General features: G+C 43.8%; 1 protein-coding gene across 1 annotated transcript; it reads right to left on the minus strand.

The window, feature by feature from the left end:
• Positions 1 to 1,106: 1,106 nt before the first annotated feature.
• Positions 1,107 to 17,076, minus strand: Fam50b (family with sequence similarity 50 member B). The gene is made up of 2 exons (XM_076939194.1): positions 17,001 to 17,076; positions 1,107 to 4,945 (listed from the first exon to the last, which is right to left on the minus strand). The coding sequence occupies exon 2, from the start codon at positions 4,861 to 4,863 to the stop codon at positions 3,856 to 3,858; it is 1,008 nt and encodes a 335-aa protein (XP_076795309.1). The 5' UTR covers positions 4,864 to 4,945; positions 17,001 to 17,076; the 3' UTR covers positions 1,107 to 3,855.
• Between the last annotated feature and the right edge of the window lie 2,997 nt (positions 17,077 to 20,073).

The following is a 20,073-nucleotide window of genomic DNA, read 5'->3' on the forward strand; positions in this document are numbered from 1 at the left end:
TCTGAGTGAGTTTAATGGAGTTGACATGGAAGAGGTAAGATTGTGGACCCTGCCTTTCACATCTTGAGAGCAGATGGTTGTGCAGCTCCTCACACTTCCCTCTATGTAAGAGGCTACAGTGAAGACTGGTTTAGCAATTTAAGCTCTAGAACCAATTTGTTTTAGCTAGGGATTGAACTAACAGCCCCCAGAACATAAGTAAACACTCTACCTCTGAACTATATTCCCAGTATCTTTTTAATATTTGGTTATCTTTACTTTTTATGACACAAGTTCTTCTCAAGTTGCTCAGGCTGGCCTTGAGCTTGCCATTCTCCTGCCTCTCAGACTCTGGACTACCTGAGATTACAGGAGTGCACTACCATGCCCAACACAATGTTAATACTTCTTAAACATCCTCAGTCACTGAACAGAGGGTGCAAATCAAGAATGACACAGAAAAAAAAAAAAAAAAAAGAGGTGGGAAACCTCAGGTTTGGGCAGAAGGAAAGTTCCAGAATGGCAGCTTCCATCATGGAGAATGCACACACTGGGTGGGAGTGTCTGGGAAGGCTGCTGATCCATTTTCAAGTAGCTGAGATTGCTGCCATGCTTGCTGATTTGGTCTCCAGAGAGGAAACTTTGGGTTTGATGTGTGAGGAAAGAACACTTGCCTGACACAGACTCCACTAACAAACGGCTGCAGCTTCTCTCATAACTGAGCCTCTCTTCATCTTGAAATCACCTATATAACCTTCCTCATTCTTGTCTTTAAAACTCCTTGCTCTTCCGTATCTCCTAGAATGCATCAACTGTTGTCCATGGTTTGAAAGGCACCTTCTACTTCAGGCTTTTGCTATCACTCTCTCCCAACTAAGCTCACTATCATTGAAGAGTGTCTGTTATTTTAGGTTGACAGCATTGCACCAAGGCCCTAATACTAGCGGGGAGAAGAACACAATTGACATAATGTATGAGGCACATTAAATAACAACACAAGATTCAACCAAATAGAAAACAAGAAACATGTTAATTCCACCCCCACCCCAATAGTTTTCACAATGTATTACAATGGGAATATTTACAATGATCATATTGTGAACACATGAATATGCTCTTTACTTCTGGAAGGACTGGGGTGGGCAGTGCACTGTATGTGGTAAGATAGGATTGGTACCTCAAAACCAGCTACACAAGAGGCAATGGGATACATGTATCACTGAGAGATGTATTCGTCCATTTCCAGCTGAAAAGCAGTTACCTCTGGGGACCTGATGTGGGAGGGGATGAGGACAGTTGCTTTCCAGAGCCTGGCAAAATGGTCTCTCTACAAAGGGAACGTGTGATGAATGAACATGAGTTACCATGAACAGGCAATCATGGGCATTGAAATGAAACAGATTTAGATTCAAACCCGAGAAAACACATTTGTTAATACTTACACATGACACAGCTGACACCAGCTGTGTGTCCATCATAACTAATCTCTGGCACCTGCTGGGTCTGCCAAAGGATGAAATAAACCCCTTTTCCCATAATATCAACAAAGATTAACTCAAAATGGATTAAAGGCTAAACCGAAACACCCAAAGTCTACACTCTAAGAGGAAAATATGCAAGGAAAAGATATTGATATTGTCTGGGCAAAGAATTTTTTTAGATGTGATCCCAAAAGTGCAGATAATAAAGACAAAGAGAGAAAGTGGTATTATATAAAGATTTTTAAAAGCTTCTACACCAAGGGAAACAATTCACAGGGTGACCAGCCAAACTAAGGTTGGAGCTAAAATATTTCCAAAGAATACACATGAGAAAGCATTGGTATCTAGAGTGAATAAGGTTCTCAGGTACCTTGGTAACAACAAAACAGAAACAAAACAAAAGTCCAATTCAGATACGGACAAGTGCCTGAAAAGAGGTATCTCAAGCAACAGACATGTTCATGGTTAACAGGTGATGGGAGAATTTGAAACATCACTAGTAATCAGGAAGATACACATTAAAATCACATGACGGAGCACGTCACATCTGTTAGGAAGGCATCATTTAGCAACAAAAGACAAAATGTGCTGGTGAGGATACAGAGAAAAGGGCCCGTTTACTATGATGGGAATGCAAAGTAGTCCACCATTATGAAAAAAAAAAAAAAAAAAAAGAAAAAAAGAAAGAAAGCCTAAAGATATGTGTGTGTGTGTGTGTGTGTGTGTGTGTGTGTGTGTGTGTGTGTATGTGTGTGTATGTATCTCCAGTAATCACATTTTTGTTTACACACACATGGATCAAAATTCATGTGGAAGAGAAGTCTATACTCTGATGTTTATCTCAACACTATTCTCAATTGCCAAATTACAGAATCAATTAAGATGCCCAACAAGAGATGAGATAAAAGGTAAAGAAAATGCAGTCTACCCTCAAAGGAATACACTCAGTTCTGGAAAAGAAAGAAACTTTATTTTCAGCAGCCTGAGTAGAAGTGGAGAATATTATGCAATAAGCACACACAAGAAGATAAACTCCACATGTTCTAAACTCCACGTGTTCTCACATGTGGCATGTAAGTTATATTGGGGGGGGGGGGGGCGGGAGCGTAGGCTAGGTGATGGGAGAATAGAGGACCAAAGTCTCAGAGATGTGGGTAAGCCTGAACTTTAAAAGATAACTGCACAGCATGTTGAATATACCTAAGCATTTTAGATTTCAATGACTAAAAATAACATTTTCACGTCCTCGATACAAACAGTACCTGAGATGCCCAGGTGAATTAGCTTAACTTCATCACCCTACTCTATATTAAAAGTTACAACACAAACTTGAACCATAGTTAGAATGTGTTCAGCCACAGTTTTTAAATGACAGCTGGACTGGGGAATAGGGCTCCGACCTGTGGACCATTAGCAGCTATGGAATCTAGAGCTTGATCTGAGAGGCCAGAGGCACTGACTAGAGAGCAGACATCTGACTAGCTAGACTGAGTCACACAGGGATCCTGCTGAGACTCTCATTCTGATTCAGCAGGTCTGGGGTGGGGCCTGAGATGCTGATCTGTTGAAGTGAATCAGGAGCACTTCAGTGTGGGCCCTAAGTTCAGGCTTGCTCGCCCCAGCAGGAACTGGGAGGTGAGGGGAGGGGAGGAGTGAAAAGAAAGGGGTTGGGGTGGAGGAGTCGGAGGTTGAGAGAAAGCTACCTTCAATCATCTGCTCCCAGCCTGGCTCTGCATCAGGATGCCAGGGCTTCAAAACAGACAGATGCCTCTATCCTGCCCGGAGGAAAGGCTCTGGATACAACCAGGCTATTATGAAATTTGTATATAAATAAAGACAACCAGAACCCAATACCACCAAGGTTGTGAGAATTCGTGTTCTTGGGCTGGCACAAGTACTCGGTGCCAGAAACAGAGCGACAGATTCAAGTATTAGTCTTGGTCTTTAACATGAAAGGGGGTAACCCTAAAACTCTATGAAAGAAATGCATTGTAGTTCAGATGTTTTAAAATGAAAATTAACACAACACTCAACAATGAATAACATAAAAACTTAAAGGGTGAGATTTGTAAAAGGTATAGGTACCCTTCCTTGTATAGGTGGGGAAACTGAGTCAATTGACCACAATGGCTTGCTCACAACTACACAAGTAAGAAAGACACTGAGCAAGAAAATCAAACCCAGTCTGCTGGCCCACTAAGTCAATGTGCACAACCCACTTAGTCAAAAAAAACGTCTCCCTTATCACACGGAGCACAAAAGAACCCCAAACAAAAACCATTTAAAACACCGAAGAACAATGCCAGCAACAGAACCACACCACATTCACAGGAACCCTCTGTATTTATTGATTTTCGGTAGTAAGAGGGTAAGGTCACCAAACTGGGACTCAGCATCACCGGATGGTGTACCTGTCCCACTTCTTTTCGGGGTCGTAGGGCTCCCAGCGGCTGGCAGGGAAGATGTGCTTGTTCTTCTCGTACCAGCTGCGCAGCACCACCTTGCCCGCGTGTGACTCGTCTTTCTCCATCGTGGCGTCGCTCAGCAGCCGCACATCGTCGTGCACGTCGAAGCTGAAGAGCGGCCCACTCTTGCCTCGAGCTTTGGCCACGATGAAGTCGTAGAAGGTGTGATAGTGCGGCAGGATGAGATCCTCCTTGACATACATGAGCTGCTCCACGCCCGCCGCCCGCAGCTCCCGGAAGTCCCTGCGCAGCCCCTGCAGCGCCCGCTTCAGGAACTGCTGCACGGTGCTGCCCTTACGCATGCGCACCGTGCGCCGGTGGCCGGAGCCATCCCAGTAGCTGAAGGTGATCTCCACCTCCTCGCCCTTCACCTTCTCGCGCTTCGCCTCCCACTCCTGCCGCAGTTCCTCCCGCAGCCGGTTCTCCTCCTCCTCGCGCTCGCGATCGGGCAGGAAGCTCGTATCCACATCGGGGTTCTTGCCCAAGTTCTTCTTGGCCCCACCACTGTGGGCCTCAGCACCCTCGGCCCGGCGGCCATCCTCTTGGTCACCGTCTTCTTCCTCGTCCAAGGTGAAAGACAGATTGGAGATCTTGCGCTTGCGCTCGCGCCTTCGCTCCTTCTCGCGCAGGATCTCCAGCTGTAGCCGGCGCTGCTCCAGCTGCTCCCTCTTGGCCAACTGCATCTCCCGCTCTCTCAGCAGGGCCTCCTGCTTGGCCTTCATGTCATTCAGGGTCACCAGGCCCACCGTGCTGGACTTCAGCTCGGCCTCCACGGCGTCGTAATGGGCCGAGAACTTCTTGTCCACCTTGGACTTCATGATGGTCTCCTCTGCAATACGCTGCTTCAACACCTCCATCTGCTCCTTCTGCTTCTCGCGCTTCTTGATCAGGTGCATGGCCCGGCCAGCCTCCCGCATGGTGCCTTTGTACTGCGCCATGCCTGCAGCTCAGCGCAAGGCTTTTGGCCTGCCCAGTCCTTGTTTCTAGTCGCCTTCCGGGTCTGGTGTCAGTTCACAGATCCTGCGGGTAGGAACAAACAAACATCAACTAAACAAAAACGCGTGAGAATCAAACCAGTACAGCAGCTTCATTAATGGTCAACACCAGAGCCCTACAATGGAACTTCCTCTCTGATGAGTCTGTCTTCAGGGTGACCCAGGGTGGTAGCTACCGACCACAAAAGGCCCTTCAGTTCTTGAAATGCAACTACTGTCACCAAAGGAGCAATTTTACTTCAAACTGTCACTCGTGTGACTACTGAGGCAGTACAGGGTGGGTTTTGAGGATCTTGCATGAAGAGATTGGCCTATAGAGCAAACCGCATGCCACGTCGGTGCCTGCTCAGGTACAGCCATGCAAGAGCAGAGCAATGAGGGAGCCCGGGCCTGGGTTCCTGAGTACTAGCCATAGAAAAACTGGGGTCAAGAGGAAAACTCTCCTGAGGAGGGGGGTTGGCCTCGCACCTGCCCTTGTTGTATCCCGTTCCTTCAGGACAGAAGCAAGGAAAGAAAAAGGGGCATTAGAAGCTCTCCCTACATGCACCTGGAGGGTGATGATGCTAGCTTACGTTCTCATTAATGCTATGGTCTTGGCAGGTCCTAAGGACCCTAGCAAGTCTTAGGAATGATTTCTGCATGGAGTTTTAGTGGAGCTCACTTTGTGTCAGTGCTAAAGTACACAGAAGGAAAAGAACACTGAGCTCGCCCTCCCTTGCTATGAGAAACAAGGGACCTGCATGCAGCAGAGATGGACCAAGCACAAAATGCCTTCTCGGTGCTTCAGCCAAAGGAGAAGAGAGGTCTCCTAATTTAATTGAACTCAACTTGAATGGACTGCTTTCTACTAGAACCGCCTCACCCTTCTGTAGTTCATCTTTACCCAGTGGACTCTCATTCCCATGAATAACTGACATCCTCATTCAACTCTTCTGGGAGTAGACTTGAAGCCCAGGTTTCCCTGAGGACAGCATTTCTCCACGTAGCTCCCAAACAGTGCTTTGCTCTGATATTCCATATCATTCTGAAAGTCTAAATGTGAGACATGTTTCTGCACCATTTCAACAGCACCTTTATTTTCTTTGACATTGCAAGCTGCGTTGACACTTGTGCTGCTCCCTGGCCTGTTTGAATTCCTGTCCTACTAAGTCCTTGGAGATCATTGACACATGGTTCGGTCCCTGCCTCCTCCCATCCTAGTCCTTTGCCATTCTGGATGTCATCAGCATGACCCACCCAGGACCTTCACCTCCTCACTTCCAATAGCATCTTCCCTTCTACTTCACTCTCCTGTCCACACAGCGATACCTTAGCTCACACCACAGCCAATAGATACCTCATCTTAACTTTCCCGAGTCATTCATGTTCTCCAGTTCTCCAGAGTCCAACTGTCCTTTGTTAGCCCAGACCTCCACACCCAAAGGACCCCTGCCTTTATCATTGCACCCTCCTATACACCCGTGCTTCCTACCCACCGAAGATCAAACCTTTTCCTGTGGCATTCATACCTCTTGCTTGCTGAAATTCTCATCTAAGAAACCCTGATCCTGGCTAAACCCCGAATATCTCTCAACCCTTAAATCCAGGTAGTTGACTGACCAAGAAAATGAATAAGATGCTGGCCAGCCTCACTTTAAATTCATGGCTTCAGGCCTCAAACCACCTAGAAATTCTGCCACTCTGCTCCAGTGTGTCTACTGTACTGTTCTCCAAGACGGTCATCTCCACTCAACCCCTGCCGTGTCCTGGTGACTGGAGACTGGGGATCCTTCACTGTCACACCTCTTAGTTCTTATAGCCATTGTTTGATACCAGAATCCTAACTCCTTGCAAAGAGATTGCACTTGCTTTATTAGATCACTGTAACACAGCATGTTCTCTAAATATTTTGTCTGGGAATGAGGTTTCTAAACTCAAATTCACTGTGGGAAACAGGTATCTTAGGCTAGGAAGCCTTTAATCTGCTTTTTTCCCCCAGGAAGCAAAGTCAGAGGCACATGTATGAAGGGCAGAGGGAGACAAAGCTCCATCCTGCCTCTAAGGTGCTGCATCTTTGCCTTCAGGAGCACAGTGCATCACAGAAACACAGCTTGTAAGTTTCACCAAACACAACACCAAGACATGACAGAAAACAAGGGAAGAGGTTAGACACCTGTTTATGTTGGTATCAGCCTCTGAACCCAGTGACATCACTTCTAGGCGACTCCCACTTCTAGGCGACCGCCACATTGTTGCCGAGGGAACAGCCCCACGCTCCCAGAATCCACCTGGCTCCCTCACCTTTACCTGGGAGATACTACATCACTGCCCATATAAAACAGGCAGTACACCGGACTCGCCCTCTTTAACCTCTTATCTCTCCCACCTATCTCTCCCCACCTTTGCCCTTTCCCTGAATAAACCTTCCCCCCTTGGAACCACGTGGTCTGGAGTAGTCTATTCTGTATGGCGGCCGGGTTTTCCTTTCATCTTCTTTTCAGTTTACATCTGGCTATGTAAAGTAGAGACCAGGAGACCACAGTTTATAATCCCCTTGAGGCTGGCACCTGCTGACCTCTGCCTGCTCCCACGAGCCCCCTCCAATGCCCACCCCTGCCGCCCCCACCATCTCCCAACTTTAGCCCTAAGGTCAAAGTCACAGGCACCTTTGGGGGTTGTCTCACATCCACTTCATAGTTTTTTCTAGAAAAGTAAATGTTTTATACAGGTCAGGAATGGTCACTTTAACTGTTCAGTTGGAGAGAAGAATGGCAGTGTTATTTTTTATGAGGAAACAGGTAGACCCTGCCCATCATTCAGTATCTCCTTTCCATTCTGCATCCTCTTTCCAGTTTCCCATGGCATTTGAAACTGCTCCAAGTCAGAGGAAGGATGAGCTCACTCTCTGCCCCTGTTAAAACATGCCTGTGAAGCAACTGGCCCTTTGCCAGTCCCCTCTTCATTTTCTATATTATTACTGGTGAGGATTATTGGTGACCTAATACCACTGTGGTCTTGCTTTGCCAAATGGAAAACAGATAGTTTCTGTTCTGGGCAAGGGACAACATAAGAATGAATGATTACCTATAAACTTTTATCTTCTCTCATCTTGGAGCCGTGGTGGCTGCTTTACCTGGGTCTTTGCACTGGACCTAAGGAAAGCCATACTCCACACAGCCAATGCTAAGACCCAATTGAACATTTTGAGTATCGGAGGGGTTGATGCACCTAGGAACTGTGGAGTTGGAGGCAAAAAATCCTGTTCCTGGGGCTACTCTCTCTAGGATGACAGCTGTGGAGTTCACAATGAGATGGGTCTACTCTGAAATGCCAGAGCATTGAAGTGGAGGGAAACCCACTCAGGAAATTAAATTACAAGATATTAAGATGCTTTAGAAAACTTCTGAATCTAGCTTTGACCTGGTGAGCAAGAAGGCCAACATTCCTGGGGGAACCACAGCTATAAAGAAAAGCAGAATTTACATCATTAATGTGTTCACAGTGTTACTTATGGTATCCTTGATTATATCAATGGGGACAAATGTGCTATTTGACTGGATGTGAACTTGTTCCTCGTACTTTCAGTCATTTGGCTCTCAAACATTCTGAGCATTCTGAAGATCTATCTCTGATTGCCTGCCCAAGGAACTACTGCCCTGGAGCATCTTAGACCTTTGGCAACACATACCCCTACCCCATGTTTCATGGAAAACAAGAGTGGTTAATAATTTTCCTAGCTATCCTGACCCTCTAGGGATATGCCAGCCCCAGAGGAGTTTTGCTATCATCTGTGGTTACCACTTGGTTAATTGCTGTGAAGTTTTACTGTCTAAACAGGCTATGAACATGGATGGTACTACCCTAGAGACAGGCTCGTTTTGTAATATGTACATAGTACAAGAAGTCCAGAAACTTCTTAGGACAGATTTCTTAGCTACACCCTTCTGACCACTTTGATATTTCTTCAGACTTGTATTTTCCATCAGAAACCCTACTATTTGTGGTAGTAAACTAAAAGCTGTAAGGAACAACTTGCTACCCTTCTGGCTGCTCATCACTTTAATTCAGGACTATGTCGTGAAAAGACATGACTTGCTGTTTACAATTTATCTTTGGTTATAATCGGAGATGTGCTATTATTATCTAAGGCTTTCCCCCATTAATTTTTACTCATATACACAATGCAAGCTTTTTTGGTGTTTAGTTATGGAAGTTTTCACAATGCCCACGTGCCTAGAATTTTTGGCAAACTGTGGTCGTCTTTGTTTTAGGTTTCAAAAACACCTGTGGTGACACACCTTCAGTCAACTGACTGGTCCTGTGAACTGCTTTCCTCATCATTACTTACAAAGTGCTGCCTAAGGGCAGGGAGCTTGGACCAGCCTTGGAGGTGGTGCTCCAGCTCTGTGCTGAGGGCCAAGCAGGCACACACAGCTAAAACTGATGAAATCAACCCTTCAGTCTGCACCCTGACCGCCACACCCTGGCTGCAGCACCACATTCTGCAATGTTATCAGTTATTCAAGTGAAACTCTCAGCTCCAGACTTCCTGTCTTCCTGTCTCAGTGTTGTGGCTGAAAGTTCAGTCTTCCAGGGAAAAGAGGAAGAAAGGAAGGGAAGAGGGAGGAAGGGAAGAAGGGAGGAAGGAATAAAGGAATAAAGGAATAAAGGAATAAAATGCCGGTGCTTTGTTGACTGTTGCGCTCCTAGGAGAACTTGCTGAAGCTCTGTTGTAAACAGAGCAAGATGAAAATCTGACCATTCAAGTTTGTATTCTTATGTAAAAAAGCCAGATGGAAAGGCACAGGTCTCTAATCCAGCATCCCTACAGTGAGAAGGGAAGCAGAGACAGCCCTGTTCCCCACTGATGAAGCTCAGAGACTGGCTCACCTGAAGTTTGCAGCCAACACAGCTGCAGAAACAACAAGAGTCTGACTCAAGATGGAACACAAAACCCAGTTCCTAAGATTGCCCTCGGACTTCCACATGAGTGCTGTAGCAAGCACATGGGATCCCCCACCCACCCAAACACACACACACACACACACAGACACACACACACACACACACACACACAAACATAAAAGAACAATTTAAAAATTTTTAGTACAATAGGATGACCTCTTTCTGGTGTGCAGCCCTAAGGATTTGACATGTGTACAATCAGACACAGCCATTCTCTCTTATCCTGGGTTTTGCCTTTCAATTTCAATTAAATGCACCTAGGCGATGGACAGATAGCTCAGTGGCTAAGAGCACGTAATGCTGGGTTCCATTCTCATCACCCACATAGCGCTCACAACCATCTCTAACTCCAGTTCCAAGGGAGCCACCACCCTCTTCTGGCCTCTGCAGGCAATTGCATGTGTGTGGTATACAGATGAACACATAGACAAAGCTATGTCTACATAAAATTCATTCTCTTTATAGGTCTGCCAGAGCTTGACATAGTCAGAGGTGGATGCTCACAGCTAACCATTGAACTGATCATGGGGTTCCCAATGGAGGAGTTAGAGAGTAGACTGAAGGAGCTGAGGGGTTGCGGCCCCATGGGGAGAGCAACAATACCAATCAACCAGAGCTCCCAGGGTCTAAACCACCAGCCTGGGAGCACATATGGAGAGACACATGGCTCCAGTTGTATATGTAGGAGAGGATGGTCTTGTTGGGCATAGGTGGGAGAGGAGGTCCTTGGTCCCGTAAAGGCTGGATGCCCCAGTGTGGGGGAATTTGAGGGCGGGGAGGTGGGAGTGGGTGGGTGGGTAGGGGCACATCCTCATAGAAGCAGGAGGAGGGGGGATGGAATGGGGGTTTCTGGGTGGGAGGGGATGGGGAAAGGGGATGACATCTGAAATGTAGATAAAATATCCAATAAAGAAGAAAATTTTTAAAAGAGTTAGTTACATGGACTCAACAACAGCCCAGAAAATATGAAATGGAAATTTCTAGAAATTGACAATTCATATTTTTCAACTGTGTGGTGTTTTACCATTCTGCTTGGTAGTTTTGAGTTCCTATTGTAGTCTGAGAATAATCCCTTCATGTGGCATATGACCTACAAGGATTTCTAACTTTTCTTTCAGACTTGTAGGTGTCCTTTGTAGAGAAAAAAGTTTTAATCTTAATGAAGTCCAATTTATCAATTGTCTATTTATGCTTTTGGTATTTAAACCAAGGTCATACAATTGGTTTCTTATGATTTCACCTAAAAGTTGTATATTTCTCCATTTAGATTTATGGTTTACTTCAAGTTATTTTGGAGTTGTTTTGAAATTCCATCTAAATGCTGAACTTGCTTTAACATTGGCAATTTTTTAAAAAGATTTACTTATTTATTTAATATATGAGTGTTCTATCTGCATGTACAGCTGCACACCAGAAGAGGGCATCAGAACTCATTATAGAGATGAGCCACCAAGTGGGTACTGGGAATTGAACTCAGGACCTCTGGAAAGAACAGCTGGTGCTCTTAATCACTGTGCCATCTCTCCAGCCCCAAACTGGCAATTTTAAGTAACCAGTCTGCCACCACAATCAATGTTTTCTCCCTTCTTCCCTCTCTTCCCTCCTTTTTTCTTTCTCCCTCCTGATCTCCTCTCCCTTTCAGGAAATCCTTACCTTTTTCTCTCTTTCTTTAGATGGTAAAGATCAAACCCAGGCCATTACCTAGGAAGGCAATCTCTATACCACTAATCTACCACTCCAGCTCTGTTGCTAAAAATTTTAAAAACAGATAGTACCTTCTCAGTGTGCTGTGAATTTATAGTGCCAACATAAGAACTTTTACCTAGTAGAATATTGATGGTGATCTCAGAGACTATGGGAAGATGAAAGGGCAATATCAGCCACGATGCTTGCCCCCATCCATGGTACATGCTGAGACATATAACATTGATGTCAATGGGGATGACACCAGTCTTCCCAAATTGACAAGCAGAGGTGCTCATCCTGACATAGGAAATCCATTCTTCAACACACTACTCATAAGATGTATGAGTTTCAGAGTTTATTGAAATAGAGCTGTGCTTTATTGCATAGTATTGTAACAAGAATCAACTAGAATTTCTGCAAGCCAAAGGAGTATCTATAATCACCGGTGGGTTGTGCCTTAAGTGATCACACACCATGTCCTCCCTGGCAGAACTGTGATGCTAAGGATCCTGAAATTCTAAACAGGTGACATGCAGAAGTGTTATAGGTTTAATACAAAATGCTCCCACAGACTTGTATATTGAAAGTTTGGTTTCCAGATAGTGTTAGAAACATTAGTAGGTATGGCCTACCTGGAGGAAGTAGGGTACCTGGGATTGGTTCCTTAGTGGGTATGTTATATCCACCCCCTCCTGTTTTGCTCTGCTTCCTGTCTGGTCACGAAGGGAATAGCTCCCGTTGCCATGATGTCCTTTCCAAGCAAGTGGGACCAAGTAACCATGGATTGAATTGGAAACTGATCTGAAAGAAATTCTTTCACCCTTTGTTGCTGCTGTTGGGTCACAGTGGTGAGTAGCTAAGGAATAGAAGATGTTTCTTACATTTTGTAATCCCGAAATTATCCCTATGACCACCAACCACAGCCATCATGTTCCCAGGGTTTTTACATCCAAGAATTGAGTGCTTTCTTCAAGGTCGCCTGAGGGCATTTGCCAAAGTGCACATTTTGCCAGGATTCAGTAATTTCTCTGTACAAAAGTTTCCCAAACCAAGGATCTATTTGGCAGGACTGCAGGGTAACTAGATAAGAACAGCAAGTTAATTTTTCATCCAAGAATAACTGGCATAAATTACTTCAAAGGAGGAAAGATTTATGGAGCCCACAGGTTCAGAGGTCTATCCATTAAGGCAGGTAGGTTAAGGTGAGGCTGAGCAGCTCCCATTAGGGTGGTGAAGAAGCAGAGAGGGACGGTCTGCACTGTGATCCGCCTCTCTGCTATTCTCTTTTTAATTCCCTCTAGGTTCTCCAGCCTATAGGTTAGGGCAGTGTCCCCTCTGACATATTAATCCTCTCTGGGAAATGTCCTCATAGACACACCCCGAGGTATGGTTTATAATCTCTCAGGTGCTTCTCGATTCAATCTAGTTGACAACTGTGTATTCATCACAGATGAATGGGGATTATTCATCACAGACAGACGGGTTTGTGCCAGGTCACCCAGCCCATTGCTACTGAAGCACTCCATGTTTTTCTGCTCTAGGACCTGAATGCTTTACAGCTTGCACAATAAACATTGTACCATTTGATTGCATGATTCTGAGATACTGTTGGTATCAGCAACTCTAGGTGCCGTGGTAAAGATATTCCCTGACTTATTTTCATTTTCAGTTCCCCATTTCCAACCAAAGCATCCAAGTTCGCTCTTTACAAATCACCAAAGCTCTGAACTTCTGCACCTGGCAATTAGAATTAAGTGTGACAGAGTGGAAGTCGAGTTTGCCTGAGGTCTTAGGACCCTGGTGTCCATGCTGGGTTCTCATACTGACAATAAAGTACACTTACTGTTTAAGAAAATCACATGACTATTTTAAGCCCCAGGACTGTTTATTTGTTTTCCATCTGAATACTTGCAAGCTGAGACTTTCTGGCCCCTTTTTGGACAGGGTTAGATTTCAGCCAAGAGTAAGTTTTCACAAATCAAATTTTAAGTTCACCACAAGACATGGATAAAGACTGCCCATGGACTTTTAGTGTTACACTGCCATCCTGGGGAGGGGGGTTATTATCAAGAGACTACAGACTCCTGTTTGTGGGGGAAGGAGATGCAACGCCACCAAAGCATTAGCTTATAAGACCAATCCCAATTAGACTTTATCCATTCATTACATTAGATTGCTGACATGTTATCAACTCAGTCCAAAGGCAAATCCACAGGACTCAGAGGGCAGGAACAGACGTGAAATTCCTGGGTTGGCAACGGAGGAGAAGGAAAAGGCCACTGGACCTCACAGATAGAGCCTGCTAAAGCATTGTTCAGACCTTCCAAGGAGCCATTTCTGAAAAACTTTGGCAGGAACTTGTGTATGTAGACTGAGCCATGAAACCATATATCTATGTGCCAGGAAGTCCCCGTGAAGCTTCTCCCTGCCTGGTGATAGACACTTTCTTGAGCTTTCCAAGAAAGTGGAAAATTTTCCTTTCTCACCTCTAAACTTCTTTCTCTTCCTCTCCCAAATTTGATAATACCCAGTACAGATTTCGTAGCCTGGATTTCTCCCTGACTCATACTCATTTAATTCTCTATAATAGAATAAAACTATTTTGGCAGCTTTGTAAAATGGTCTCTGAGCGATCTTCCTCTGTGTTAGCATACATTTTAATGCAAATGGGATTATTCTATACATTGATAACTTCCAGCAATAGATACCTGTTTTCATCATAAAGCTCAAGGGTCTACCTGAGGTTTGAAAATGGCCTCAACGTACTTTATCATCATCTTACTGCTGACTTTTTAAACTCTATGCTAATCATATTACACTTCGCTGAGATAATCTTTGGGTTCCTGGTGCTTAATATACATGAGTCGTGATTATAGGTAACCATTATTAATGCGATCTCCCTGACTTTAATCTTAAATTTAGCATCTTGTCATATGTTGCTTAAATTTTGTAATTGTATATATTACCCACTACCACCCACCATTTTTTTTTTTTTTTTTTTTTTTTTTTTTTTTTTTTTTTTTTTTGATGCTGGTGACAAGAACCCTGGCCTCACACATGCTAGGTAAGCATTCTATCACTGAGTGACAGCCCAGAACCTTACCTATAATAAACAAATCTCAATAACGTAGTAGCTTTGTTCTTTTCCTATTGACTTACAGGAACTCCATACATAGAGAGCGCTAACCTTTAACCTGTCATATAAGCATCAGCTGTTTTAGTTTGTTATTTGTATCTTTACTTATATTGGGAATTTTTACAATATAACAAGTTTTACGTTATTTTTATGTTTCTAACTAACAGTCTTTTCTTTGGTGACTTGTGAATTTTATATATAATATAAGTGGATTTTCTATTTTCAATCTTTTTACACACACACACACACACACACATACATATTCTAAATGGGATCAGTTTCTGAACATTCTGTGAATGAAGGATCTATTTTTTTTTTTAAGAAGATAGTAAATCATAACAAGCATTTAGGATATTATCTCTACCTGTTCCATGGCCTGTCACTATTCTGGCTACCAATAAGTAATAACAAAATTAATAAAAAGGAATGATCGATAGGCCTATAACTTATACAGTCTATTTGCACAATAGCAGTTGAGAACCTTTCTACAAACAAGGAGGAGGAACCTGCCTCAAACTGGCTTCCAATAAATAAATAAATAAATAAATAAATAAATAAATAAATAATAGTGCAGTTATCAGAAGCTATGTAAGGCCATGTAGACTATGCAGGAGCTTGATTCAGGAGTTCAGTAATCTCCCTTTTTCCTGTTTCGCCTTAGGCTGGCACTCATCATCCATAAGATGATTCTAGCCATTTCTAGAGGCTATATGCTGTCTTCTTTGATTCCTTAAGGTTTTAGCCCCAGATCTCCTGATTGGTTTCTCCTTGCTTTGCCCACTAATTGTGGCCAGGATGTGGTTAAAAAATGATAAATTGTCCCTTCAGGTAAGTCAGTCAGGTCTGCCCTCAAGCTGGGCAGGTGGAATCAAAAGTACATGAAAGGAAAGAATTTTGATCAACCACATTACAGGCAAGATGGAATTGGAGCCTTTTATTTTCTCTGAAGATAAGATCACAAAAGTGTTACCTTATAAAGAGACAATAACATCATAGTGTCAGGAGACTATATTTCAGTCAGTCAGCTTTCCATTCCTATAACATGCTTGAGATGATTAGCCTCTATGGGGAGAGATGTTACTTCGGCTCATATTTCTGAGAGTTTCACCTCATGGTCAATTTGATCTCACTGTTTGGGGGCTGCAGTGAGGCAGAGCATCATAGCAGGAATACAGAGCAGAGGAAGCTGCTGACCCAGGACAGCCAGAAAGCACAAAGAAAGACACCAGTGTCTCACAGTCCTCATTGGGTCCCACTGCTTAAACATTCTACCGCAATGTAGAAGTGTCGACCTGGGACCAACACATTCCACTCCAAATCTACAGGATAGAAATGCTAGATGCTATAGAAACTTTGGGAAGCCTCTGGAATAAATCTCAGCACCATGGGACAAAGAAAGCATTTATCTAAGGCCTCCTAGTCTCTGTGGCTGATAGTCACTCTGGACATCAACAGTTCTGTATATCAAGTTTACTGCCTCTGTGCATTGGAGTAGTTGGAGATAGAAAGTACAGACATCCTCAGGTATCTAGCACGAAGATGCTTGGCTATAACCACCTACCGCTGCAGTGGCAGAAAAGAAGGGTTGAAAGAAATTTAACAGGACATGTAAAATATTCAGTATATATTCAGTACTATAAGCTAACAGTATCAGACTTGAATCAAGGAGGTAAGGCTCTCATGAAATGGTTAGTCTTGTCAACCAACAGCATTTGGAATCACAGGAGACACAGCTCTTGGCATGTCTATGGGAGTATTTTCAGAACGATTTAAACTGAGAAAAGGCAAACCATCCTGAACATGGCATTACCATGCCCATGGGCTTGAGTCCCAGACTGAGTAGAAAGGAGAAATAGGGAAAGGCAGATGAACACAGTCCTCCTTATCATGCTCGGCTTTCTGACTACAGAAGCAACATGACCCTGTGCATTCGCCAGCTTCCCATCACAATTAAATGTGAGTCAAATGGTCCATCAAAATAAACCCTTTCCCCTCCTTAGGTTGCTTTTGTCACACCAGTGAAAAGCAACCAGTGTGCACAAGCCCCAATTTCTATTTCCCTTGGACATATTTGATAGCCCTTTAAGGCCTCTCCCTCATTTCTTCTAGTTTAGCTATTCTGGTTAGCATACCTAAATTACAATAAAAATGTTGATATTATGTCACTGGTAGGGTTCATTAGTCTCCTCTGTTTGCAGGATAACAGACACATTCCTCTGCTTTACACTCAAACTTCCTTCACAATTGACTTCACTAGAGTTTAAAGAGCTGTACTTCCCACATCTGTCCCAGCTGGATTCAAGCCAATCCTCACCTTCTGATGTATGGGCCAAGACTCTTCCTTCTGGTGCTTTTGCGAATATTGTTTGTTCTAACTGACGCGGAAAATATGCAAAACATTGACCAACTGCTAGGGCAGGCTCTAACCAATCAGGACAGAGATTGGTCCAGTCAGGTGGTGGTCATGTATAACTGCCGCCTTAGACTGATTGATTGATGTAAGCTTGCTGCCAGCATCTGATCTCTGGACAACTGAAATATAATCCTTCCATAAAGTTTTCCTGGACTTCCGTTGCTCACTTGGGCTTTTGATTATTAGAGATTAATTTGTTGTGTGTAGGTTGTTACTAAAGAGTTTATGTGTGATACATTAGTCTAAAATACTGGCACTCTCTTGAAAGCATGATTTTACTGCCTTTTCACATGATAACTCATTGGTGATCTTATCTACACAGGAAACAGAAAGCTCTTACTCCATCCTGCCTGTGGTATGGTTGATCAGAATAACTTTGATGTTTTAGAAAAACTTTTTTAATTTAAAATTTTTATAGGGATATAAAATGATAGAACTTTATTTCTCAATAAATAAATAAATAGAAAACCAGAGAAAATATTTCAAAGCTCACACCTACATAGTGGTTGGTTCTTTGTTGTCTTAGAACTATTAATTATGAGGAACCCTACGTAAGCCCTCCACTGGGGGAGGGAACCTAGTAATTCCTTTCATGTATGAGCTATACAATTTCAAGGGATTTCAAATTTCTGTGAAATGTTCTTCTTTGTTTGCTGATTTTTTTTTTTTGAGACAGAGTCTTCCAGGCTAGCCTCTAACTTCCAATCTTCTTGCCTCAGCCTCCTGTTGGGAATGGATATGCCATACTGTGCCTTAATTCTTTAAAGTGCTCTTTAAATAGCTGTTGGATATATTCCTGGAAGCCACCCAATACCACAATGACTAACAACATTTTTTATTATTATTAATCATTCCATTCGTTTACATCTCAAATGATATCCCACTTTCTGGTTACTCCTCCACAAACCCTCCATCCCACATCCACCCTCTGCCCCCTCCCCTTTGCCTCCATGGGTGTGCTCCCCCACCCACCCACCCTCTCCCATCCCATCGCTCCAGCATCCCCTTATGCTAGGGTACCAAACCTCCACAGGACCAAGGGCCTCTCTTCCCATTACTGTCACATTTTAATCTGTGTGGTGATTTAAAACCTTGACACTTCTACAGAGGGGTCTTGCCCTTGAATCTCTTAGTCTCTGCTCTTTGAATCTGCTTAGTCTGGTGAGCTGGTTACACCCACAGAGAAGGCATACTAATTGCTTTTTTCTTCTCTGCGCTATTTCTCTTTGCAGTCTGATGCCCGCTGTAAAATGTCCAGCTCCAGCAGCTATGTCCTACACTGCAATCAGAGCGCTGACAAATAGCCAGACATGAGCATGTTTGCCTCCATTTGATCAAGCGCCTGATGGTTGTTAGACACCCATCTGGCAAGGCATTATTTTGGGAGGAGCAGTTGTATTTTCCTTGGTGATGAGACATGTAAGTAATCTGTCTAAGGGTGGGGCATTTGTGGCCAATCCTAGTGTGGGTTCTTTTCCTTGTGGTATGGAACAGTGTGCCTCTTTGCTGTAGCAGCACTTGCCATGTGTCTGCTATTGGTTGATAAGACATGATACTCAGGCTGAGCCAGTTGCCCTACGGAAAGTGAGGGAAATCCATGGGAGAAATCCTGGTAGCACTATCTTCCTCTATGTCTCATGGGGTGATATATCTCCTTAATGAATGTGTTTTATCAAGGGAGTATATACAGGGACTGTCCTAGAATGGCTGATGGACCAGAGAATATACTGAAGTCCCTGAAAACACTGTGTGTATGGAACAGGATTGTAAGGAAGTTTGGCAGAAATTTCACTGCTCCTGCTGTGGGTAACAAGACAAGACATACAACTGAGGATCATCTGTCTGCTCAGAAGGAACTTACCCAGATTAGAAAGAATGATAATTTGGAAATAAAATGCAGATGCTAACCTTCACTTTAGCCTCCAAGTTGTCAGGCAAGGTGGAGAAAAGGGGGTGGGTGGGTGGGTGGGTGGTGTTTAACTGACTTAGAAAAGCAGTGAGAAAGGAAGATGAGGATAGGCTTGCCATTTCTTATTGTTTGGGGAAGGCACAAGGGAAAGAGAGTACAAATTAGATCTGCACAAAATGGTTCCTTCTTTGGTCAAGCATGAGCCACGTAAGAAGAATCAGGCAATGAGAGGGGAGGAAATGAGGTAGAAATGATGGTGAGAAAACCGAGTATGGGTGAGCATGGGTGAGCATGGGTGAGCATGGGTGAGCATGGGTGAGCATGGGTGAGCATGGGTGAGCATGGGTGAGCATGGGTGAGGCAGTGTGGGAAGCACAGTCCACTGAGCCAGGCAGGACTGTCTTCTCCAGAGAGTTGAGATTGGTAATTAATTCAGCAGGGACCTCAGGGTGGAGCTTTTGTGCTACTGTGGTCCCCTCTCTGCAAAAAGGTCTCATTTGTATTGTGGTAAATTCTGACCCTTACAGTTAGAAAAGTATCTGAAATATATATATATATATATATATATATATATATATATATATATATATATGAAGAAGCAAGACAAAAAAATCAGCTCACACAGGGGGCAGGGTCCAGGCACAGCAATGCAATTCTTAGGAGTGTTAACATCCATCCCAGTAAGTTTATGGAGACAATCTTACACTGTCCTGTGTCTATGAAATTAAAACACATGCTGCTGTTTGGGGTGTTCCCAAGGTATGAGTGTACTTTTCAGGCCCCTCTTTGCTCAAGTTGCTGGTTTGTATAATTTGATTTAAAAAAAAAAAAAAAAAAAAGAGGCTCCCTGTAAGACTGGGACAGAAAAGTTCAAGAAGCTTCGAGTAAGCTGCCATCCTTCCATGACAGACTAAACAGCTCTGTGCCCAGATACCCCAGTGCTCTCTTGTGTTGGAAGCTGGTAAAAAGCAGGCAACTACAGTCTGAGGGCTCTAAGAAGAAACAACCCAAGCAGACAGTCCCAAGAGGCCCTGGTTCCAGCGATGAAAAGGGTATTAGCACAGC

Source organism: Arvicanthis niloticus, chromosome 8, assembly GCF_011762505.2.
Source record: "Arvicanthis niloticus isolate mArvNil1 chromosome 8, mArvNil1.pat.X, whole genome shotgun sequence".
Taxonomy (NCBI): Eukaryota; Metazoa; Chordata; class Mammalia; order Rodentia; family Muridae; genus Arvicanthis; species Arvicanthis niloticus.

Excerpts from the sequence above, each read along its gene's own strand:
- Fam50b (XM_076939194.1), bottom strand. The coding sequence starts at position 4,863 with ATGGCGCAGTACAAAGGCACCATGCGGGAGGCTGGCCGGGCCATGCAC.